Genomic DNA, 23251 nt, shown 5'->3' on the forward strand with positions numbered 1-23251 from the left:
CCGTGTTCGCAATACAATGTGTATTAAAAGTAATTTTCACGACACACAAGCGCTGATAATGGGCCGGTACTTTATTTACATGTTGCAAAATGTGAGATGCCATTGCCACTGAATGCTGCTGCTGCTTTCGCGGTGTCACGACTGTGGTTGATAACAGAAGACAGGACACGCGGCTTTATTTGTATGCCTAAATCCCTACATGCTTTAATTACTGGACTACCAAGCATTAAGTGGAAAATTCATCATTCAACATCTACTGACCTAGCGCACAAATAATCAGAGAGAGAATGAACAGATTCATTAAATTATCAGAATATGATTAAATCACTGAGCAAATAGAAAATGTATGATATAGTAAGAAAAAAGCTGTAAAATATTATAGTTTACAATAATTATTCACATTCAAAGGCTTTACATCTCAATACATACACAACATGGCCCCTGAACATGACTTCAATCCAAATGATTCATATATTAGAATTTAAATAACACAGAATGAACTAGAGGCTAAACAATAGCCATCAAATAACCTTATACAAGAATAAAAATACAAAAACTGTATCCTAATATCATTGCATTACTTGCTTCAGATTTTAATAATACATCATCTGTACATCACAGTTCTAGTCAGTTACAAGCCAGGTAGAGTATTCCATACACAATGTAACCGACTGCCATCGACTTGATTCAAACAAATTTTCTAACTAGAAGAAAACACTACTCTAGTGCTTCCTCAACTTTATAGACAGATACAGCAATTTTTCATCGGTTATTTGGATCAGATAGATATCTTTTAACTGACATCCAACCACATTGAGCCCCGGGCCCCAGGGCCAGAGGGTCCTATTCACCTATACTCCAGTCACACACTGCACACACAGACTCAGCTGAAGGAAGAGGACCTTTGGAAAGGACCTTAAGGTAATATGTCAAAAATTAAAAGCATTATGATAATACATATTGCTAAAACAAGAGCACAAGTTAAATCAGTCGCTTTAATTTCTATTGGGCCAAACGTCAGAATGAAAACAAAATGGGCCGATGAGCCCGATGAGGCAGTTCTGCCATCTCGTCCGGGGACAACAGCGTTACCGTGATTGCTTCGGAGAATGATAGTGTGTGTATGTATCACTTGTTGATGAAGGTTTTCTGTTCAGCATGGGGTGGTCAGCACATACGATTTAGTTTTCAATAGGACGTACTGAAGATGAGCCGACTATCCCACCGAAAAAGAAGTTGCAGAATTCACATCACAAAGAAATAGCCAGTGAATGGTACAGAACAGCCAAATTCATCCAATAAAATACGCTATGGTTACCAATGCAGTCAAAAATACCCACCTTTAAACTTGAATAAACTATATCTCCAGTGCCCTGGGAGAGAGAGAAGCGGACAAGGCTGAGCTACAAAACTGGCCATGCAGGAAAGATAAGCAAGTTATGATTAGGAAGTACAAGCTAGTGGCATGTTTACCCGCCCCCTGTTAGCAACACATCCAAAGTAACGGCTACAGAAGGCTCGCACTTGTATAGAGACTGATTCAGACCCATGTCTCACTGCAGACCGGCACTCTGCTTTGTTACATCGAGACCTTAGTTTGACTGCAATAAGCAAGTTCCAAGAGACTAAAAAAAAAAAAAAAACTCAAATACCGTGGGAACACTTGGGCTCTGACAAAAATATATATAGGGTTTGAGTTTGGTAAACACGTGAGACTGAATCTGCGTACAGTATCTGTTACAACCATGGAGTATTATGCTGTTGAAGTGGGGCCTGACTACAGCTTGCACATACGATGTAGGAATAGGATATGGTTTAATTAAGATATCAGGATAGGCTCTGGTTCACAAAAGCTAGATTTTGTGTTATGGTATCATTGGAGCAGGAAACCAGTCCTTGCATTTGAGATAGTCCTAGCGGTAGCCAAGCGTGTGTCCCTCTATAGGACAAGCTTGCCCCTCTCTTCCCCCCCTGCAGAATGTACAAAAAGCAGATGTGCATGGTGGCAGTCTTATCATCCATACATGGAAAAATGCAATAGAAGCCTCACAGAGAGCACAAAGAACAAGCAAAGCAACCCTGAATCCAAAGTTGTATTTTTCCCATGGTTCTACTCAGGAAAACAAACAAGGTCTAGATGCCAGCGTCTCTAAGAGTTTGTTTACATTGCGGTGATGAAGGGCACTAAAGAGGGTGTTACTCTGCTCAGTGATTGGCCTCAGAGCTAAAGAGGAGTGGCCACAGGAGGAACTGTGCTCCTATAGGCCGGGGTTTTGGTGCCTTTGATAGATCTTTCTCCACACTTCCTGGATCTTCTTGCACCATCTGTCAGCATTTCCGCTGGGGTCCATCAAATAGTATGTTCTGTTAGGCTGCAAAAAAAAAAAAAAAAAAATCACAGGAGATGAAAAAAAACTATTAAAAAAGTAAACCACATAGGAGGAGAAATTCGAATCAGTTGCCAAGTATCAATATACTGAACAGACGTCAAAAACAAATAGTAATTTACCGTATGAACAAAGAAGGTTTTGAAGTTCTTGGCCTCAGGGCGTAGCTCTAGGGACCAAGGAATCTCCCCTTTCAGGACCTTGTTTACAGGATCCACGTAGTACAGGTGTGGTCCTTCAGTGAGAAGCAGCTGTCTCCGTCGAGCAAACAGACCCTGCAATGGAATGCCACAGGTCTCCAGACATTAGCTCACCAACAGAGGGGGCTATGAGGCCTATGTGACTCTCCTAAGCACAGCACTGAATTCATCTTTACTTTCTATATGTCATCAGTCAGAGAAACACCATGGGAGGTGACTTCATTTATGCTGAGCCAAACTTAACTAGAAAACCTGTTTACATTTTACTACAAACATCTCATACACAGCCACTGTGTATTCTAGCTGGCAGAAAGAACATCCTCCCCCATAAGACCTAACTTCAAAAAGGTAAAGTAAATATATCCTGAATTACATGGCCTTGAATTCACACACCTTCCTTTTGTCCACTGGGCCCATCTTCAGGATCAGGTTATTCTCCACAAACTGGTGCCTGTGTAAATAAGCAACATCAGATTACTGACACCCACTCGGTTTCACTCAAAACATTAGTTTTTCTACAACAAATGAACATTTTCAAAGATTCAGATTTACATCAAAAAACAAACAGGACTCTAAAACACAGAGATTAACAGGTCGACACATTGGCATGGGGGGCTTTACCAGGTGTTTCCAGTGGTCTGTTTGTCCAGCAATAGCTGCTTCTCTTCTTCAGTGAACTGCAGATCCAGCTCAAAAGAGTTATTGTCCAGGTCATGGATGTACTGCTCAATGTTGCTGCTGGACCTCTGCGGGGGTGTGGATTCATGTGGCGACAGGGAGTGTGATGAGCTGGACTGGGCCACCTGCATGTTGCTGAACTGGCTCAGGAGGTCATCATACTGAGAAATGAGACGGTTGAGAAAAGATATAGTGATGCTTGTGGTTTGTTTAGGAGAATACATTTTTAAACAAAGCGTCACACCTGAGTTTTCCCATGACCAATCAAAACAATGGACAAAAAGGAATGGGGGGACCTGGACTGTAATAAAATATCTTACGTTTCCATAGCAGTCCTCATCATCCTCAGACATGGCTGGCAGGTAGGGGGTGAGCTTGGGGGGTGTCTGTAGGTGGAGGTCGCTCCAGGAGATAGTGTCGAAGAAGGGGTGCTGCCTCAAAGGGTCGTACCCTCCCATCTCTTCACACCCAATCCGCTTGGAAGGGTCCAGTGACTGAGAGAAAAAACAAAATACATTCTGTAAATAACAAACACCAACTGACCCCCGAACTTATCAAATTAAAGTCCCCACGGATATCAGTAACATTTAATGGTATCTCACATCTATGAATCCTGGTTCTTGATGACTTACCAAAAGCTGTTTGACAAGATCCTTGGCTTTGGGGAAGAATTTCTCGGGGAATTCATACTCCAGCTTTATTATCTTCTGGAATATTAGGTACTCATTTCTGCAACAAATGAAACACAAGAGGAAAAGAACAAAATAATAGGGGCTGTTAATGAACTGTTATTTGCTCGAGTGACATAACTGGGGCATGGTTGTTGTCACGTCTAGCATTAAAGTTCAATGACAAAATCAAACAATGGAAAATTTGACAATTAACTTCAACTTAGTACTCACCCAGCTCTGAAAGGTGGTAAACCAGCCACCAGCTGATAGGTAATGCATCCCAAGGCCCAGAGGTCAGAGCTAAAAAAGGACAACAGATACAGGAATAAAGTCGAAATGTGATGCCGCCATTATCTGACAAACGTTAAAACAGAACAATGATTAGCACTTGTACAGTGATGACCAAACCTCATACCTCTTGCAGGCAGATTTCTCTGTCAGCAGCTCTGGAGACACGTACTGTGCTGTTCCGACAAAGGAGTTTGCTCTCGCTGCCAAAGTGTGGAAATAAATGGTTAAAAGACACGAATAACGTCATCCTGCTCTCAATGAGTAAAAGGCTAAATTGATGTACTTAACACACTTGTTATACTTTATGTTGAAGTAAAAATAAGGACTGTGGTTATACCTTGTTTACTGTCTGATGATAACTGTTTTGCCGTCCCAAAATCTGTTATCTGGATGTGCATGTCTTCACTCAGAAGAATATTCTCTGGTTTCAGATCTCTGAAATGAGACAAACCAGTTGTAACTCATGGGGAAACAAACGCTCAACAGGATTTGAAAATGACATATCAAAAAAACCAAAAAGGACAAAACAAATGGAAAGTCTTACCTGTGTATTATCCCCTTATTGTGTAAGTATTCTAGAGCACAAACTATTTCCGCTGAATAGAATCTAGTACAGGTCTCGTCAAAAGAACCAATTTTGCGAATGTATTTCAGGAGCTCTCCATTCTTAGCGTAGCTCAGGCCAAAATCTAAGAAAAGCTAGTTAAGGAAGAATGATTACCAGAAATCAATTGTTAAAAACCACAAACTAAGATGTTTTTGACACATTAACAATAAAACAAGAGGTAAGTTGTTAATACACCACATGCCTTGACAAACTTATTAGAAGGATACACAACTTCTCATCATCTTGAAATGTGAAGTAGAGCTTGACGAAGAATGGGTGGTCTAGATTCGACATCAAATCCCTTTCTCTTTTCACGTACTGGGCTTTGTTTGCCTTCACAATATGGCGCTTCTCTAAAATCTTAACTGGTGGAGAGAAAAGACAATTTCAGGATACAATAGTAAAAATACACCAAGCAACTTTTACATGTTGATAATAAGTTGATATCATTCACCAAAAGCTGGTGCATTATTACTTACTTGCATATTCTTTACCCGTTACCTGCTCTCTTGCCAGGACAACCTTAGGATGAAAAAAAACATAACACAACATGTTAGTTTCTTGTCTGACTTAGGAGAAACTCATAGGGTCTACTTTGTCAATTCCCCTCAAATGAACTGAGGATGCCTCATCCAAGCACATTAATCAAAAGAATGCTAGCATGTAGCGACATCTACCCAGGTATAATTCAAAAGCTAAGTGGAATGCAAGTTACATACCGTCGAAAAGGAGCCCTCTCCCAGAATCTTGCCAAATCTAAAGTCCTCTGGCTTCTTCTTGCGTGGCTGAGGGGCCTGGACAGCCGGCTGTGTGCGGAGGTCTGCGCCCTGGCTGCTGGCAGACGCTCCTACAGCACGGGCCTCTGAGGCGGAGCCCTCCATGCTGGGACAGTGGCTACTGCTTGCGCCTGGGATAGCAAGTGGCGAGCAGGAGTCAGGGTGGTTTCTTACCATTGATGGATGCGAGCAGGAACAGATGACAACGCTGGGCTGAATGGGCACAACATCATACTGGTAGAGGAGAGGGAACATTGAGAACATATCAGTCAGCAGGGTGATGCAGTTGTCGTTCTGGTTTTTAGCGTTTAAAATAGTATATCTTCTTCTTAGACCTAGTCTAAGATTGCACCTTTTAACACACCTAAAAACTAATGAATCATCCCTTCATTATGACTAACAATCGGTATGCTGGCAAGCTTAGGCCAACCATATCGAGCAACCACATGAATGCTGGGAATAAGATATTACAATAACAGCAAGAACTGCCTTTAATATCAATTTTCATAAAGAATATCTGTGTTTGAAGAAGATCGTGCCTTTTGAACTGGAATTTTAAATATTTTTACCATCATTCTCTGAGCAAATAGATTTCATAACAGCTTGCTAATAGTGCACCATAATTTTACCTGAATAGGATAACACAATAGTGATAGACAAGTGTATAATTAAATATATACGAGCAGTTAGCCAACCTTTTCCAGAAATTTGTGTAAATAAAAGTAGATGAGATCTGGATCACAGAGTAGACCCACCCCATCCAAGGTTGACAACTTAATTGACTGCACCCAAAACTGTTGGTAGAATATCTTAAATATACAATTTCAAGTGAGACCCCTTGAGGAGCAAAGTCTAGAATTGATAAGGACATGCAACGACTATTGAAGACGTCGCTTCTGCGGCTGGTGGTCCCACCCTCCAGTGTTTAAGTTGTGGAAACTATGTCAAAGTCAGTGCTTTCATGTGACCGTTGTACTTACTACCTCAGCTGCACTGAACACATACAATTTGTAGCCACATGATCAAACTGAAAGGCAGTTAAGGCGAACAAACAAGTACAAGAAAACCACCAAATAATTGTTGAGGACTCGAAGATAACATACAGCGACAGGTTGTGCTTTCCAACAAACTCCTTGGTGCTTGTACCAATGTTGTTTATTTTCTACTTACTGAACCACGAGAACTATCAGTGCTGATGTTGTTCAGCTTACAACTCTGTTAGTGTTAGTTAGCTAGTTCAGTTGGACTAGCTTCTTCTCATTCAAAACCAAGGTGTGGCCTTTTAGCTGCCTTATCCCGGACTTGACTGTATTGTTGCCAACTAACGATAGTCGTATTACTCTTTACTGAACCATTACTGTAAGTCAACCATGTAATGGTTGTTAGAAACATGTCAGCTAACGTTAACCCAACCCTAAGTACTCGGGTAACAACAGGCCTGTGCGAACTTTCTTTGCTAACTAATGCCTGCTAGCAAGCTAACGTTAGCTGCTGCTGCCTTGTCAAATAAAGCCGGCCATCACTGACAGCGAGTTATAAACTTAACGCTAACAGCCAGTCAATCAGCTAACGTTAGCAAGCCAGGTAACAAGTAACGTTAACTTCAAAACATTATGCAATTTTCACATAACGTTACTCAGTCACGGTCGAATTTGATGTGCTAGCATTAATAGCGAAATTTCAAAGTTAATGGGTTGACAATCTAACTACAAAGTGTTAACCTTAAAAAGCTGCCTTCTAACCAAAGGTGGAACGCAGTAAAGCTACCGTTAGCTTGTTAGCTACTGTTAGCAAGCAGGAGCATCGTTCGAAAGCGCGAACATGTTTAGCTAACGTCAGCCAACAGATAACGCTACTGACCAAGGGGGAATGGTCATCCTATAAAACTATCAGCAAGCATTTTAAAACGCGAAACCAATGCAGAATAATTAAAATAACATTTGGTCATGAATTAAGCCAGGTGTTAGACAATCCCGTTTAACGTAGCAAACATTAGGTGTTGTGCTAGCCAACATTAGCGAGCTAACGTTGCTAGTGAGTCGTAACGTTGAACGATCTTTTGCGGCTAGCACCGCTCTTCGGATGAAGGCCCGACCTAACTATTTGTTGTCAAACAGCCGCCACACTGTACATTTTCAGCACCGGCTTCGAACTGTTATTCTTTTCAGAGTTGCGACACTCACCAGCTGACTTGTAGCTCTTGCCATGGGAGTTTTCCTCGAGTATTTATTTGGAATAAAATAATTAGAGAAGCTCCAGTAATGGCTGCCTCTGCGCCTTCATTTTCGAGCTGTGACGTCGTTCCACAACAATGTTACCGCAGGACAGCAGAGGAGAGTCCCGCTGTGTCCGCCCCCCTCCACACATTTACAACCTACTGAACTTCATCTTACTGATAGGAATTCAGTCAGACGGCTGCAGTTGTTTATATATTCAGATGCCGCAGTTAACGTGGCCCACAACCTTATCTTTACGCCGGTCTGTTTTAGATTGACTAATGCATTGTAGTGAGGCTTCTCTTCAGGTCTCCTACACCATTTTAACTCCTCAAGGCTGCTCCAACTTTTGTGTAGAAGCCCACAAGTCTGCGTTTACCATCAAATCATGCATATCAAACTTCAACCACCACGTATTGCTTGCAAGGATTTGTTTATTTAATCTGCGTTTACATGAAGACAAACATACAATTTATTGTATAAATTATCTTTTTTTTTGGATGCTTGTACAAAACAGCATAGCCACAATTAGCCTCCAGGTTATGTATGAGCCATGAGTGTTGAAAAAGTGTTGCCAGTCTTTGTAGTAAAAATCCATAGTTGAAATAGGCTTTATTGTGATGACTTTGATCCAGTCTCTTCCTCTTCATGATGATGTGATACTGGTATTGACTCAATGTTGCTCTCTGTTTTTTCATCTTCTTCTTCTTCTTCTTCTTCTTCTTCTTCTTCATCATCATCATCTTCGTTATCCTCCGAGGTGTCCGTATCCTCACTAGAATCCTCATCTTCAGGTGCACTAAATACAGAAGAACAGTTTGAATAACTTAGTAACCATACCCATGGGGGGGAAAAGTGTGCATGTACAGGTGTGTTTTTCAAGAATATTTTGTATTTTCCAAACAATGTTGACTGTAGGTTATTTCAGTTGCACATTTGAAAGTTGTATAAAGTGACACAACACTAGCAGAAAAATTGACCAAATGTAGCAGTAAAATAACTGGATCAGTACTAATGCTTCATTTGTCATCATTTCATCACTACAAGGTTCTCAAACCGTGCGTCTGAGGGATTACCTCACTCTGAAAGTGGTTGCATGTTAAAATGCCCTCATGAGCAATATTAAATGCTTACCACAGACGTCTGTTGAGATTCCCACATTTTACTCCAGAGTTAACATCAAATGGATCTGTGAAGAAGGTAGATGATCAGCATTTGTTAAGAAAATGCTTCAACAATAGAGGTTATCACTTTAGCCTGGTTCCAGACCTCTGAATCACTGCCAACATCTCTGACTTATTCAGCAATTGAAATTAATCACAATGATCTGTTGTATTATTGATCAGCAGTCTAGGAAACAATGCAAGAAATGTCTCCATCAATGTCTACGATTTTAGAGAATGCTGCCTATAATTGATGAATAATAAATCATATGAAATTCATACAGCTTAAAAGCCTTTTGAGACAATAATAATTCAGCAGCAGTGAGACGACATAGGAAAAGAAAATATGAAATATATATTTAGTAATTTAGTCTTTTTAAAGTTGAATAGATATGATCTATTTCGGGGATGTAAGTTGAACATGAAGCCGAACCAAGATTAAAATAAGGACTGAAATGACCCCAACCATCTCTGCTACACACATATATTGGTAAACACCGGAACAGACCCCAGTTTATTTCTATCTCCCCCATTTTACCGAACTCCTCCTCCACTGGTTCAGACGTGAGATATTCCTTTTCTACAGCGAGCAGCTCTTCCTCTGACTGACATGCAGCATATCGGTCCAGCAGAACTTTATTGAGATCCAGGAACACTGTCCCCCACTTGAATTTATTCAACAAGAGCATTGCTAGTTCTTTGAAACCTGCAAAATCAGATACAGTATGTTAGAGTTTCACTGTCATAACTTGGAACAGGATACAAGAAACAGTCAGGAAGACAATACAGTACATCATTCCTGAATAACTAAAGCCTTACCGACAATGCAGAACGTGGCAGCAAAAGCCTCAACACAGGACAACTTGCAAGGCTTGCCGTAGTTGACCGGGTTTGCAGCTACAAGGAATGGCAGTAACCTGGGATGAGTTCCCACCATCTTATTGAAGGGAGTCTCCTCCAGTTTAGCCCAGGAACAATCGATCACTGCTATACCATTCTTAGCCACAATCTCTCTGTGTAGAAAGGTCCGTACAAAAAGTATTGACAATGTCAATCATCTGATCACAATTAGACATTTATTACAAAACAAAAAACATTTGTTAAGTTCGACCAACAGATTTAAAAATGTTAAAATAAGCGTATCTTTGTGTTTATGTTTTTGGCTGCTGATCAGACATAAAACATCTCAAGATCAAACTTTGTAGATTCAATTATTAACAGATCAATCAAAAACAAAAAAGATGACTTAATTAACTGGTATATGTCCCAGTGTATGGCTTCGTTATGAATCATCATGCGTTATAATGATAGAACAATGCACACCTGTCTGCTGGGGTCACATACTTTGTGCCCATCGGACTCAGTACGAGTCCACTAAATCTCTGATTGAGGCGCAGGTTGTGTACAAAGCCCTTGCGTGCCAACTTTCTTCCAGTACACCGTTTGGGATCACAGTGACCCAACTCCCACATGGCAAGTGGACAAGGCATCTTCACCTGAGGGGCCTCTGCTCCCTCCTCTAGGTGAAGACTTGCTGAAAAACACAGTGACAGAGGACAAAGTGTACATTATGATGCGAGTGTGAGCGCTCTTACTCACACTTTGTGAACTTTTTTTCTTCATGACATTGATGTAAAACAAATTAATTGCCATTTACTTACTGTATAGCCCAAGTTAACGGTTTCATACAGCCCCCAAAATATGAGGCAATCACAAAACAGTTACATAATAGAACATAACTTTGGCTGTAATTAGTTAATTTATTATTACCTTCAAAAGCAGTGTGCATTTCTTCTGTAAAGGCCTCTAAGGTTTTCCCCTTCATTTTATGCCTTTTTTCTTTGCCCTTGTTGCCTGGGCGCACAAACGTGCCCTGCTTCTTTCTCCCCATGCTGCAAGTAAAAGTTGTTAGTTACTTGCTTTCCTCTGACGTTAGCTGCTAGCTAGCTAGCTAAACCACACAAACAAACACACAACAGTTTGTCTAATGTAGCTCGCCAAAAGTACACATCTCGTATTTTATCTCCGGGTACACCATTCAAACGTTCAAATATATTGTCACAATACAACTGCCTTTAGTCTGCATGTATCACGCACTTCTTTGTTACACTATTTAAACTAGTTTAATCGGCTATGGCTCGTGGAAAGCACGTCGTTGTCCGAGACGTAAACGGCGCATGCTCAGATCTTATTTTCATCACGTGACCTGTCATCTGACGAACGAGGAAATGTAGCTAGAAACAACCGATAGCACGTTTTAGTCCCTCAAAAGACAACAATGCAGCGTTTGTATAATGGAATACATCATTTATTAAGACTGTTCTTGGTCTGTGTGTCTCTTCTCAGTAAGTGCTGATACTCTGCTGAGTGTATTTTGTGTTAATGTCAGTAATACCGAAACATATGCGCCACATCACATTGTGGTGGTGCTGTTTGTTAATTGATTTAAGGCTGATGTCGACTTTTTTTATACAGTAAATCATGGATTCGCCGGTAAAATGAAGATAGTCGAGGAGCCAAACACATTTGGGTAAGTTTAGTAAAAGATTTGTCAGTGTGCACCTTGTTGACATTCGCCCCTTCCTGACTGATCTTCTGTGTTTAGGTTGAACAATCCTTTTCTGGCTCAGGGAAGCAGACTACAGCCTAAAGTGACCCCTTCTCCAGTGTCTGGTAAAATAGTGTAACATAATTTTAAGGCCTACCTTTAATTTAATCCTGTGTTGTAAATGTTTTAATGGTAAATGGTCAACCAGAGGATGTTGACAAAGTTATCAAGATGTTTTCTGTGGATCAACTCAGTCACTCATCATATCATCAATTTCTTCCTCAAGGCCCTGCACATTTTCATCGGCTTGTTGGGAAGTGCTTCAGTCTCACGGAGTCAACGTAAGAATTTTATATCGCATGTCATGCTCACATGTGATCCCCATCTCCACTGGCTCTCTGCAATGACCCTGTTTTGGATGCTGATTGTCTTTTACATGCATGTTACATTGACACGTCTGGAAACACATTAAAGGATATTTGTGTGTCTGGGTTATTTTGCAGGTATAAATATGAATTATGTCCATTTCACAACATCACCCAACATGAACAGTCATTTAGATGGAATGCCTACAGTGGGATACTGGGGTAAGATGTGGCGCCCTTACATTATATTACCTACGATTACCCTTCTTGCAAATATCAATATGTGAATGATTGGCAATAAGCTGTGGGTTTGTTGTAAGAGCAGCCTTTTGCGTGTTTCTGACAGGATCTGGCAGGAGTGGGAAATGGAAAACAACACTTTCACAGGCATGTGGATGAGAGACGGGGATACTTGTGGAACGAGAAACAGGGAAACAAAGGTTACATGGGTTTTAAATGTTTAAACTCTTTCTTATTGAATATAAGAGCGATTAAGTAACACTTGAGGAGATAATCATGAAATCTTAAACAGCAAATATATCAGTTAATATTCACCAACAACTCTTACCCCAACATTTAATTTCAAACTTTGAACAATCATCCCAGAGCCAATGAACACAGACAACTTTTCAATCAATTCATCAACTCAAAAGCATTGTGACATTTAAATCAATATTAACACCAGAAAATGAGTGTAACTTGTTTCTTTTCATGTTTCTGTAGGTGATTTTTGTCTGCAGTGCAAGCAGCAAGCTTTCTCAAGTCTCAGAGCCCAGTACTTGTGTGTACTCGCTGACCTTTGAGACCCCACTTGTTTGCCACCCACATTCGCTTTTAGGTAAGACCTAAGAACCGTCTTACAGCACAAGTCAGCGGGGTTAGTCAGTGTTATTAAGGATTTCTTATCATTTGTATGACTTTTTTTTTTTTTTAAGTGTACCCTACACTGAGTGAGACGCTCCAAAAGGAATGGGATGAAGCTGAGCAGGCTCGCTATGAAGGTCTTATTACCGAGCAGGTAAAGATGAAATGTATAGGCATGCCTAGAGTTGTCTTCGTGGTGTAACCGCAGACATATAGACCTTTGTGCCAATTTCACTTCAAAGCTCAGCCCCTCTTGTTCGGCATTTTTCTTCCAGTTTTAGTACTTTCTCTTAACGTTCTTACCACTAACACACATTACACGTTTGCTGCAGGGATACAATAATCTTTTGAAGGATATTTTTGAGGACGCTGGTCTCCTGAAGAGCCAAAAAGTGAAGAAGCCAGAAGTTACAGCTGATTCAGAAACACACAACTCTTTACAGAAGTGTACAGAGGTGTGTACATTTATGTACTTTTCCAAATAATAGCCTACAAAATCACGTATGATATTACAATACTGATTAAAATGTGACAAACTTTATTTTTTAAAGGATTTCCAAAAACAGAGAGAAGAGATTGAGAGACTGCACGCTCTCCTCACTCAACACAACATTCCCTTTGATTCAAAGCAAAGTAAGTGAATTCATCCAGACTGTGTTCACTTTAAGTTTTATACAGAGTGTAATAAATAAACATTGTGTCATGTCATTGCTATATGTTGCAGATGAAGCTAAAGGAACAGTGGTTGCGACAGTTGAGGATCAACACCCACGGGGAGATAACGGTCTTAATGATCCAAACCAAGTCAACTCTCCATTTAAAAGCACCTGAGTGGATTTATTTTGTTGAACAATGTGAGCGACACAGACGCTCGCTGGACGATATAGAATAGCAACAGCATGACAGGATAATTCAAACAAGAGACGCTGAGAATAATTTTACTCGTGGATTTGTCAGTCGTGTTTATGAATCAAATTGTCAACATATTGAGAAATAAAAACATTTTTAGGGGGAAAAAGTTGAATGTATTCATGTCTCATCAGGTTTACAAACTTCACAAGACAGAATGGAGTCTCTAAAAACTGTTACAGGTGAAGATTTGTACTCTGTACTGTATTTGGTTGGTGCACTGAAAAGCTGTATGTCTTGCAGTGGGTAGGAGACACCATGACGTCCAACACTGTTTATACCTGGAGTGGATGAAGTTATTCTGATCAGTGACTTCACAGATTATGGGCTTTGACACGCACAAACATGTTTTGACTTCTCACATTCCTCAACCCTTTTGCTGCAGAAGTCTCTCAGCTCTCTGTTGCGTCTGTGGGGGATTTGCATCTGTCCTCGTCGGGCCATAATGGAGAAACTGGACTTATTTGCATTTGGAGGTGGGAAAAAAAAGTAGCTACTGTATAACTTGTAATAAAAAAATGACGTGTAAGATTTCATACTGTATAAATATTATTCTGATGACTGATTACTACCAGGCAACAATACACGCACAAAGTAGGGAAGAAAAAGCAACCTAGACACATTGAAATAAAAAAAATGAGTACTGGTAATTTAATCAAAACACATCCTTTCCCTACAGGGCCAGTCTGAAAGCTACATATCAAACATGTTTAATCCCATCTGGAGACCAGGGTGATCATTCAGTCCACTGATCAACAAACATGTTTCAGTCTTTTTTCTGGTGGGCTTCACATCATTTTTTGATGGTGGTGGGTTCAGGAGAGCAGCTGGATGACTTCTCTGGCTCTGTGCGCCCTCTGCTGGACATCTCTGTCCTCTGGTGCTTGTCCCGACTCTTCAACCAGGACTAAGGCCTTCTTGACGGTGGTGTCTTTGGAACCTCCACGCAGCCCCTCCAGGTACTGGAGCAGTATGGAGAACTTCTCATCTGGAACCTGAGAGAGAGCGAGTATTTTTATATGATCATGTTGCTTGAATCCTGTGGTCTGTCTATAAGTTTACATATTAAAGTGTATAAATATAGTAATTATTGGTAATAAGTAAGTTAGTATATTGTTCTTCTAAAACAATGCAATGCTAAAAAGGTAGCACAAGAGAGTATCTTTAAAAGTATCTACAAAAGTGGCGACCATGCTATATTCACATAATGCAAATAAAAAAAACGGCATTCTTAAAAACATGTCATTTTATGTTATGAAGGGAGAGTGGGTGTAACTCACAAACTAATTAACAGGAAGACATGAAGGTCAACGCCTCCCTCTACTCTGAACCTCAGCTGAGTAAAATCCCCCATCATCATCATCACCACACTGGTTCATTTTACCTGCACGAAGTCAAACATGTGCTGCAGTAACCACGTCTGCCTGGTCTTCTGGAACTTCCACTCTGTACGGTTTTCAGCCCAGCTGCAACAACAAAACCATTGAGTTCAATTACAAGAACGGTGTTGATTTTTGATACCAGTTTGTTGTCCGTGTTATTATACTTGGTTGCTTTATAGCATTCACTGTATTTTCTTGCTACAATAAATAAGCTTCAGGACCCTGACCTTGAAGAGGTACTCTGAGATCTAGTGTTGCACTTTTTGTAACACAAGAGACCGATTAGAAGAGAACAGTGAAGGCAGTAGAGGCCGAGAGTTTTAGTCACTAATATGAGTAAATCTCAAAACCAGCAGATCATACACTTCCCACAATGCAACTTTGCATCTTTCCTGCCTGTGCGGTAAACAGCTATCTTTCAAAGTCAATGCCCCATGTTTGGGCTTTCTGTTATAATGGGGTTTTTATGGGGGAGAAGCAACAGCTCTCCACATTGTCAACATAAGTAACCATATGTTTTGAGGGCTGTACTGAATTGCATTACATCAGTTAGGTTTTCCTGATTACGTGTATGTTTTTCTGTGAAATATTACTCAGGATATAAGTCAGCCGTAGACAACAGGTTTAAAATGTTTTGTGAACCTTTTGTGGTATTCTGGATTCATATCATGACTGAAAAGTAAATGTAAATATGTGAATTGTTTTTAAGCCAACAACTCTTTGGTCCCCTGGTTAAGTGGATGGTGGACAGACAATATGGTTTCTTATATAACAAGTGATGACATCATAGGCAGGAGGCCAACACCTGTCCTGTCCTGACTAAGAGCGTCTCTTACCAGGTGAGGTAATCTAAGGCCTGCTGAGGTGCAATGGGTCCAGATGCTTCAGCTTTCTCTAAGGTCTCTCCCTCAGTCTTAAGCTTCTTCTTCTCTTCCTTTTTAAGGATCTTCTTCATCTTCCTCTCCAGAACCCGCGTTTCCTCAGGGCTCAAGTCCTCCTCGCCCTCCAGCTCGTGTGTCTGTCAAACCAAAGGCTCATGGGAGTTATTACTGACATTAACAGACCCTCTACCTTGCGTAAAACCATTATCAAACATCCTTAAATAACCGGCGCGACCGACTGTGATGGAATGATAAGAAGAATGTTAGAATAATACTTCCACTTTTGTGTTCTGATCAGACATTTCCTGCCATTTTACAGTTTTCTGGGTCAATGCAGAGGTAATGCTAGATGCCTCAAATATTTTCGATCTCTTTCATGTCTACAGTAAAATGTAAAATAAATGTGACCTGTTTTTGTGCAACAGTGTAAAGACACGTGGAAGCTGAAGCACTTTTTTGAGCTTGAATCACTTCCTGTAGCGCTGCAGTTCAGAGGGATGGTGTTTCCTGTGTCTGCAGGTCAGAATCACACGTTTATACTGTGTGAAGTTCACTGCGGTGTGCAGCATCCGTTCAGCTTTGCATTTGAAGCACTCACTCTTATCTAACAACCTCTGTTGCCTAATCATACAGAGGAGCCAAAAAAAAGGTGTGTGAGTGAATTTTCAATCTAAACAAGAATTGGATTTCAGTTTATTTTTCACTTCGTAACAGGGTGAAATGAATTATTTAAACCTACTGGAAAGAGAAATAAAGAATCAAATTCGAGCCGTTTTGCCTCAGTAGCCAGTAACCGCAGCGCAACTTAAAGACTGCGGTTAACTCTCACTGGAAGTTATACAAGGGATATAGTATGCTCTGATTAAACAGACCTCAGTCTGCACAGTGATGAAGGAAAAAAAAAAAGGAGGGAGGGAGGGGAGGAAAAGATTTGATCACATGGCCACGAAGTCATTCTGAAAGTATGCTGGCGGTGTATTGCCCACAGAAATATTAAAAAGTCCTTCACAGCGAGCGTCCGTGTCGATGCAACGAGCATCATTGTCAGAGCTTTGAGTCAATCGGCAGCGTCGGGCTGGTGGATACAACACAGGAGAGGAGCGGGTGACGAAAGCAAAAATGGTAAGTGGAAACATGTGTTCTCACAGAGCGGGCTCCTCAAAGGGGAGCAGACAAAGACGGGGCATGTGGTCGTAGAAAGATTTTAAAAAGAAAACAGTTCTACGAGATCTAATCAGCGCTACATGTGTTTTTTTTTAGAGATCTATAATAATGACTTCCACTTCAGTTAAAATTTGGTCTCAACTTTGAGTTAAATTTAGGAAGAAAATGCACTAGATTGTGCAAGAGTATGTTCCTGTGGAAAACCCACAGGCTGAGCAACCGTAAACACTGTCGAAAAGGTATTTTTAAAAGACTGCTGATTAGAGTTTGATACTTAAACGTGCTGCAGAGAACAGGATGTCATCAGCAGGTGTTTTCTCTTTTCATTTTCAGTCTAATCGCAGCGTGGACTTGGTCCCCACCACACCTCCATTTTCCAACAGTTCCCCCGTCTTGGAGACCTCCACTTCAGCAGTTTCCTCCATCTCTGGCACAATTGCACCCAGTGACATTACCTACAGGGCAAACTATGTCTACAGTTTCTTGGCGGGGTTGGGCTTCATGGCAGGCTGCTTCCTGCTCTACAGCTTCATCCAGACCTACAGGGCCCAAAGGCGGCTGGCTTGGCTCGACTGCCTGCTCTGGGCCTTTTGTGTCCTCCAGCTGCTGCTGCTGCTCCTCTCTCTCCACGCAGTGGCCCACAGACCTGATTACCTGATTACCACGAGTTTGGGCTGTGCTGCTCTCTCCTTCGCCATCAACACAGCCTCTCTGTGCAGCCTGTTGGTCTTAGTGCTCATGGCTTATGTCCTAACCCTGGATCCGCCATCCCACGCGCTGCTGAGGAAGCCTCGGGTCTGTGCGGCTCTGGTGATCCTGACTTCTATCGTGATTTCTCTCCTGCTGGCTGGGCTCCGCGAATCTAGGGATGATCTGCAGGAAAAACGCGACTGTTTCATGGATACAGTCCTTGCTGGTGTGCCGTATGCAGCCGCTAGGTTGTGCCTGGCTCTTTTGATTCCCTACATCCTCCAATTGGGTCTTGTGATAGGTGGCTGCGTCCGGCAGTGGAAATCTAAAGGACGTTTCCTCTCCGGTTCCGAGGAGGGTCCCGTGTTCCTGACAGTCACTTTGGTCGTGTTTTTCTGCCAGCTCTTCTACAGCGTGGCGCTGGTGAGAGGACCACAACTAAAACAACCACAGGAGGAGTTTCTGAGGGTGGCCGAGTTTGTGCTGTTCTCAGGGAGCAGTGCCAGCCTCCTGCTCGTGCTGTTCATGCACAGGCCGTGTCGAGAGAGTCTCCACGGGGCGTGTAGGCAGCTGAGGGACTGCTGTCGGAGCCCGGGGCACTCACAACCAAACAGAAACATCATAGCGCCCCACATCGAGATCACAGACACTCTGCAGGACATAGAGTCGTAGAGGAGTGAGACTCTCTCTCATATGAGAGCAGAACTCTTCCGATGCATCGAAATGAAGACTTTTGAAATATGATGTTTTAGATATATTCTGAATCTAATTTTTAAAATTATTTTAATGCTTTTTTTTTTTTTTATTATTCAATTTAAAGATTTTTAAATGCATGCATTCTCCTTTTTAGTGTCTCCAGCGTCTGAGAGTTTGCAAAACTGTTTTAAAATGTACCTTTTTTGTACTTTTCTTCCCAGAAAATTGTTTTTTGCTGTACAGCTGCAGAATAGTGCAACATGGACAGTTCTTACAATCACTGTTGCAATAATAACTATATCTAGTTTCTATATATTAACTATGATTGAGACCATTAAACAACAACTTACTCTTTGTAGTAGTGTACTGTTGGTGCACTTTTTTTCCTCCTGAACCTGCTCTTAGTCGAACCCCTTTTCTCGCAAAACAGACTCCGTTTTCATAAACACAATTTGCACAAAAGCCCCTCGAGACAAATCCCCGAATGACACGTAGGAAACATTTAGTCAAGGAAAATAAAAGTCACTCACAAGCTTAGGCCAACAGTGTCAATATTTTTTCACGTCATTATTTCTAGAGCTGTTAAAAACACCAAAACAAGGCAGACAAGCGATACTCTGAACTTTCCAACCTCTTTCAAGAAGTCGATGGGCACCAGTTCTAGGAATAAGTGACCTGCATGGATCACATTGGTGCCAACACATGGTGGTACGAAGCCAGGGACCAGTAGGAAAATTCACACTGGAATTTCAGACTTTAACACCGTGTAAAATCATAGTAACAACACTTAAAGTCAAAGATGAAAATATGCTACTCCTTTTCGGAAAGTCACAAAATCATCAAATGCAAAACGTGACGCATTACAGTATTAACATGGGAACTCTTCTACAGTCTCAAACAGCTTCCTGCAAACCAACTTTTGGTTTTATGGAGTAAAGAAAAGAAATGATGAAGTGAGACTGTCATCCATCTTGTTTTGTGTAAATAAACTGCATCTGTGTTTGCTTAAAGTCCCCTGGCTCCCATATTTATATATTTTAACATTCTACAATCATAGTCGCGTTCACACTTCAGTGTCAGTGTTGACAAGTTGGCTCTGTGTGCTATCTTGACATAATTTATGCAATAAAATTAGGCCACATAAAAATACATAGGGGACATTCACTGTGACAACGTAAAGTATTGCTAATAAACCGAGAAGCTACGATGAAAAAAATGTTTTCATGTTTGGCTGAAAAGATACGATGTGTGTGTGTGTGTGTGTGTGTGTGTGTGTGTGTGCGCCGGCCTGCCTGCATCGTTTCCTCTCGCTGTGTGTGGTGGGTGGCACCAAAACGCTTCTCTTGGTTTAATGCGACACCTGCTTTCAAAGTCACAGGGAGGATTAGAAAGACGCAACGCAGGGCAAGGAAACTCAGGTACGTTTTTATATGAAATCACAAAATAACTTATATCAAAGCTACCTGACTTTTATCGTTTTCAATCTAAAGTATCTGTAAATAAACCATTAATATGATCAACAGTTAGTCTGAAGCAACTGTAGCATAACAAGTATTCTGACTTTTTGAAGTCTTTCTGGACATTTCATGCCTGTATTCTGTACGAGATAGTAGAGAGAAAACAAGGGGAGAGAGAGAGAGAGAGAATGGGACCATCATGCAACAAAAGTCCCCGCTCAGACTGGAACCAGAGACACTGCAGGTTATGGTTGCCGTCTTTAAACCCTAGAATACCAGGCGGCACCACTATTGCGATTGTCTATCAAAAAAAATAATGTATTTTCACTTTGATGCATTCTCCTTAATCTTCTCTCTTAAATCATTTTTAGAAATGCTGCACTTTTTTAAAACAGAAACAGCTAAACTATAAGACAAATATTCATTAATCCCAAATTGCCCATAATGATCATTAACTAATATAGAGTATATTGAGTGTTGTCATTTATTGATAATATAAACGGATGTTTTTGTCTCCTAAAAGTCTATTGAGTCAAACTTAATCCAACTCCTGCGACGCTGAAAACACGCTCGACTTACTGCACTTCTCTCTGTCTAGTTCAAAGAGTGGTCATCACTACACATCCAGGAAGACGACACAGATGACACCACAGTCTGGAGTGGGGCTGAAGCCTTGGAAAAGGGCCACTACTAACACCTGATCAAGTGTAATACGGACACAACCATGTGCGTGGACCCTATAGTTTTCACTGATCACACAAATGACACAAAGGCCGTCGTCTCCGATTTCCTGCAGGCAGCGTCAGAGAGCGGGCAGCTGTATATTATCAGCCTGTTCCTCTCTAGCCTCTACATCGTATTACTGTTCCCTGTCGGCTTGTTAGGGAACATCCTCATCTTAGTGGTCAACCTGAACCCCAGCAGCCGCTTGACGGCCCCAGACCTCTACTTTGTGAACCTGGCCGCGGCCGACCTCGCCCTTGTGGCCGACTCTCTGATCGAGGTGTTCAACCTGAAGCAGGGCTACTACGACAAGCCCGGCCTCTGCACCTTCATGAACCTCTTCCAGCAGGTCAACATGTACAGCAGTGTCTTCTTCTTGACCTGGATGAGCTTCGACCGGTTTGTGGTCCTGACCGGCTTGACGGGGCGCAGCATGCCGCACGCACGCCTCAGCTGCTGCCTTATCTGGGTGTCCTCGTCTTTGCTCACCGTGTTTCCTTTCGCTATAGCTCAAAGGCAGCACATCGGAGAACTCCACTTCTGCTTCGCGAACGTCACCCAGATTCAGTGGCTGGAGGTGATAGTGGGCTTCTTGCTGCCTTTCTGCATTTTGGGTCTGTGCTACTGGAGGATAGCGCGGGTGCTCCAGAGGAGTCTGAGGGAACAGGATGGCCAACAGCGGAACCCTCGCAGGCAGAAAGCCCTGCGGATGATCTCAGCAGCCGTGTTAGTCTTCTTCCTCTGCTGGCTTCCAGAGAATGTGTTCATCAGTTTTCACCTCCTAAGAGGTGAGGCAAACCGTGGCACACTGTGGCAGGACTACCCCCTGACAGGTCACGCTGTCAGGCTGGCGGCCTTCTCCAACAGCTGCCTGAACCCGCTCATCTACAGCTTCCTTGGGGAAACTTTTCAGGAAAAACTGAGGAGCAGATGGGCCAAGCTACACAGATCGGCCTCGGAAAAATCTGTCTATGTACCAGCTGCGAGCACATGTGGCCAAGCAAAATGCGTCAGACCAAGCCAGTCCACAAATGTAAGCTCCACGATCCCTCCACAAACTGTTCTACTCCCCTCAAATAAATACCAGCTGCATACTGTAGGTCACACAGACAATAGATGACATTGTGTCTGTGCCGTCAGTGTAAAGACGTCATTAATGGACAACGTAAAAGCAAGGACTCCAGCTGTTGTGGAAACGCTTGTGTTGAATCAGTTATTTAAGATTTATGCACATTTATTGGGAATTTTGACATTGTTTTGAGGAGTTTGTTCTCCTTGAATCAATATAGATTTCCGCTTTTTAAGACATTTCTGTTGCCGCCTGGAATGTAACATCAGACCATTTTTTTCCCCATGTAAATTATTTTTAGTAATATAAACTATAGCTGCACTAAATTGTATTTTTTCAGCACCGTAACCCTTGCTTTGCGGACTGTGTTATTACCAGCACATGTTATGATTTTTCTGTATGAAGCAACACCAATCAGCAGTCAGAGTTCACCCGAGCACTCAGAGAAACAGCGAACACACTTACCTCAGTTTGCTTCGTCTTCTGTCTTTTCTTCTGTTTTCTATCACTGGTTGTAATTTTCACATCAGGAATTTGTACTGGAGCCTCCTGGATTAAATAAACAATCATTCTTTACCATTTTAAGCAATTTCATTTTGTGTCATCTGAAACAGGACCAGGTCCGATGGACTGTGTTTCTCACCTCAACTTCCATCTTTTTCTTTTTCTTTTTTACTTTGGTCTCCATCGTTTCTTCCACATGAACCGTGACATCTGAACTCAATTTCTTCCTTTTTGCCAGATTTGTCAATGATTTGTCTTTGGCCATGATTTAATGTTTTCCTGCAAACAAAAACATGAGCACGTAACTAAACACATGGACAGACAATAACTCTCAGTGAGGCTTTTGCATACTTAATTTGCTGAGAGAAATATTTCAGGACACTAAAACAGAGAACTACAACTACAACTGAATGTGAATACGCAACACATGTAAACCGTTTTTCACAGCCAAAAACACACGTCAGCTGGTTACTTTTCGACGGCCGCCACATAAGACGCTAAATCCGCTCAAACGTAATCATGGACCAAACATGTATTGAATTACAGTGCTATTAAACACATTTATACTTACTTTAACTGCGAAGAAAGCGTGTAGAAATCTGAACAGCACAGATCAAGCACGTGAACTCAACCAGGAAGTGATGTTGCATAGGTGACTCGTGATTGGACAGATATCGCTCTTTGTTTTGCGATTGGTCGACAGAGATGTGACGAAGTGACTGCTTCAGTAGCCCTCAGCATCTGTGGTTATCACATATATTATATACTACAAATATATATTATATTATAAAAAAAACAAGAATTGCAAGTGGTTCGGAAATATGTTTCTGCAGAAAAAGGCAATAATATTGCAGCATTAAAACAAAAAGAAGAAAACAGTGAATTTAATGCTGAGTTGTTACAGTGTGAAAACATAAAGCAGCTGATATTTAGGACTGAAATTATAATAAAAAAAATGTTAATACAGTTTTCAATGTGCCTCTCAAGCCAAAACATGATATGAAATTGAG

General features: G+C 41.4%; 6 protein-coding genes across 8 annotated transcripts; 3 read left to right on the forward strand and 3 right to left on the reverse strand.

Annotated features, from left to right (window-relative positions):
• Window positions 1–51: 51 nt before the first annotated feature.
• pdpk1b (3-phosphoinositide dependent protein kinase 1b) lies at window positions 52–7951 on the reverse strand. 2 transcript variants are annotated; one of them, XM_076093505.1, is made up of 14 exons: window positions 7794–7951; window positions 5554–5844; window positions 5314–5356; window positions 5062–5199; window positions 4772–4916; window positions 4565–4662; window positions 4352–4427; window positions 4168–4236; window positions 3898–3994; window positions 3586–3759; window positions 3209–3426; window positions 2981–3038; window positions 2510–2662; window positions 52–2372 (listed from the first exon to the last, which is right to left on the reverse strand). In XM_076093505.1, the coding sequence occupies exons 1-14, from the start codon at window positions 7815–7817 to the stop codon at window positions 2259–2261; spliced, it is 1698 nt and encodes a 565-aa protein (XP_075949620.1). In that variant the 5' UTR covers window positions 7818–7951; the 3' UTR covers window positions 52–2258. The 2 variants fall into 2 exon arrangements, with proteins under 2 accessions (XP_075949620.1, XP_075949619.1); XM_076093504.1 differs by lacking the exon at window positions 7794–7951 and having other exon boundaries at window positions 5554–5889.
• A 291-nt stretch (window positions 7952–8242) lies between these two features.
• On the reverse strand, window positions 8243–11168 carry tsr3 (TSR3 ribosome maturation factor). 2 transcript variants are annotated; one of them, XM_076093523.1, is made up of 7 exons: window positions 11087–11144; window positions 10760–10881; window positions 10313–10523; window positions 9809–10002; window positions 9528–9695; window positions 8961–9015; window positions 8243–8625 (listed from the first exon to the last, which is right to left on the reverse strand). In XM_076093523.1, the coding sequence occupies exons 2-7, from the start codon at window positions 10878–10880 to the stop codon at window positions 8439–8441; spliced, it is 936 nt and encodes a 311-aa protein (XP_075949638.1). In that variant the 5' UTR covers window position 10881; window positions 11087–11144; the 3' UTR covers window positions 8243–8438. The 2 variants fall into 2 exon arrangements, with proteins under 2 accessions (XP_075949638.1, XP_075949637.1); XM_076093522.1 differs by having other exon boundaries at window positions 10760–11168.
• Window positions 11169–11177: 9 nt separating this feature from the next.
• On the forward strand, window positions 11178–14211 carry gnptg (N-acetylglucosamine-1-phosphate transferase subunit gamma). Its single transcript, XM_076093524.1, has 11 exons — window positions 11178–11334; window positions 11465–11519; window positions 11595–11662; window positions 11824–11878; window positions 12041–12124; window positions 12249–12342; window positions 12626–12740; window positions 12838–12920; window positions 13099–13221; window positions 13318–13399; window positions 13491–14211. Exons 1-11 carry the CDS (start codon window positions 11268–11270, stop codon window positions 13595–13597), a joined length of 933 nt encoding a protein of 310 aa, XP_075949639.1. The 5' UTR covers window positions 11178–11267; the 3' UTR covers window positions 13598–14211.
• On the reverse strand, window positions 13579–22952 carry chlsn (cholesin). Its single transcript, XM_076093528.1, has 6 exons — window positions 22813–22952; window positions 22381–22520; window positions 22203–22286; window positions 15894–16075; window positions 15060–15141; window positions 13579–14670 (listed from the first exon to the last, which is right to left on the reverse strand). The coding sequence occupies exons 2-6, from the start codon at window positions 22504–22506 to the stop codon at window positions 14491–14493; spliced, it is 654 nt and encodes a 217-aa protein (XP_075949643.1). The 5' UTR covers window positions 22507–22520; window positions 22813–22952; the 3' UTR covers window positions 13579–14490.
• Window positions 16773–19501, forward strand: LOC142951747 (uncharacterized). The gene is made up of 2 exons (XM_076093521.1): window positions 16773–17060; window positions 17436–19501. The coding sequence occupies exons 1-2, from the start codon at window positions 17058–17060 to the stop codon at window positions 18462–18464; spliced, it is 1032 nt and encodes a 343-aa protein (XP_075949636.1). The 5' UTR covers window positions 16773–17057; the 3' UTR covers window positions 18465–19501.
• LOC142951745 (G-protein coupled estrogen receptor 1-like) lies at window positions 20559–21821 on the forward strand. Its single transcript, XM_076093520.1, has one exon. It carries the CDS (start codon window positions 20670–20672, stop codon window positions 21786–21788), a length of 1119 nt encoding a protein of 372 aa, XP_075949635.1. The 5' UTR covers window positions 20559–20669; the 3' UTR covers window positions 21789–21821.
• Window positions 22953–23251: the final 299 nt, after the last annotated feature.

The sequence above is a fragment of the Anarhichas minor genome, unplaced genomic scaffold, assembly GCF_050575085.1.
Source record: "Anarhichas minor isolate MPS153535 unplaced genomic scaffold, ASM5057508v1 ptg000017l, whole genome shotgun sequence".
Classification (NCBI taxonomy): domain Eukaryota; kingdom Metazoa; phylum Chordata; class Actinopteri; order Perciformes; family Anarhichadidae; genus Anarhichas; species Anarhichas minor.

Coding starts and splice junctions, on each gene's coding strand:
- pdpk1b (XM_076093504.1), bottom strand. CDS start 5,874: ATGTTCTCAATGTTCCCTCTCCTCTACCAGTATGATGTTGTGCCCATT. Junction 5,357..5,553: donor GAGAGGGCTCCTTTTCGACG/GTATGTAACTTG, acceptor TTTCATCCTAAG/GTTGTCCTGGCAAGAGAGCA. Junction 3,760..3,897: donor ATCTTGTCAAACAGCTTTTG/GTAAGTCATCAA, acceptor TTTTTCTCTCAG/TCACTGGACCCTTCCAAGCG.
- tsr3 (XM_076093522.1), bottom strand. CDS start 10,880: ATGGGGAGAAAGAAGCAGGGCACGTTTGTGCGCCCAGGCAACAAGGGC. Junction 10,524..10,759: donor AATGCACACTGCTTTTGAAG/GTAATAATAAAT, acceptor TGTGTTTTTCAG/CAAGTCTTCACCTAGAGGAG. Junction 9,696..9,808: donor TGCCACGTTCTGCATTGTCG/GTAAGGCTTTAG, acceptor CTGATTTTGCAG/GTTTCAAAGAACTAGCAATG.
- gnptg (XM_076093524.1), top strand. CDS start 11,268: ATGCAGCGTTTGTATAATGGAATACATCATTTATTAAGACTGTTCTTG. Junction 12,741..12,837: donor CCACCCACATTCGCTTTTAG/GTAAGACCTAAG, acceptor TTTTTTTTTAAG/TGTACCCTACACTGAGTGAG. Junction 13,222..13,317: donor CTTTACAGAAGTGTACAGAG/GTGTGTACATTT, acceptor TATTTTTTAAAG/GATTTCCAAAAACAGAGAGA.
- LOC142951745 (XM_076093520.1), top strand. CDS start 20,670: ATGTGCGTGGACCCTATAGTTTTCACTGATCACACAAATGACACAAAG.
- chlsn (XM_076093528.1), bottom strand. CDS start 22,506: ATGGCCAAAGACAAATCATTGACAAATCTGGCAAAAAGGAAGAAATTG. Junction 16,076..22,202: donor AGAAGACGAAGCAAACTGAG/GTAAGTGTGTTC, acceptor TTGGTTTGACAG/ACACACGAGCTGGAGGGCGA. Junction 14,671..15,059: donor ACATGTTTGACTTCGTGCAG/GTAAAATGAACC, acceptor GCTCTCTCTCAG/GTTCCAGATGAGAAGTTCTC.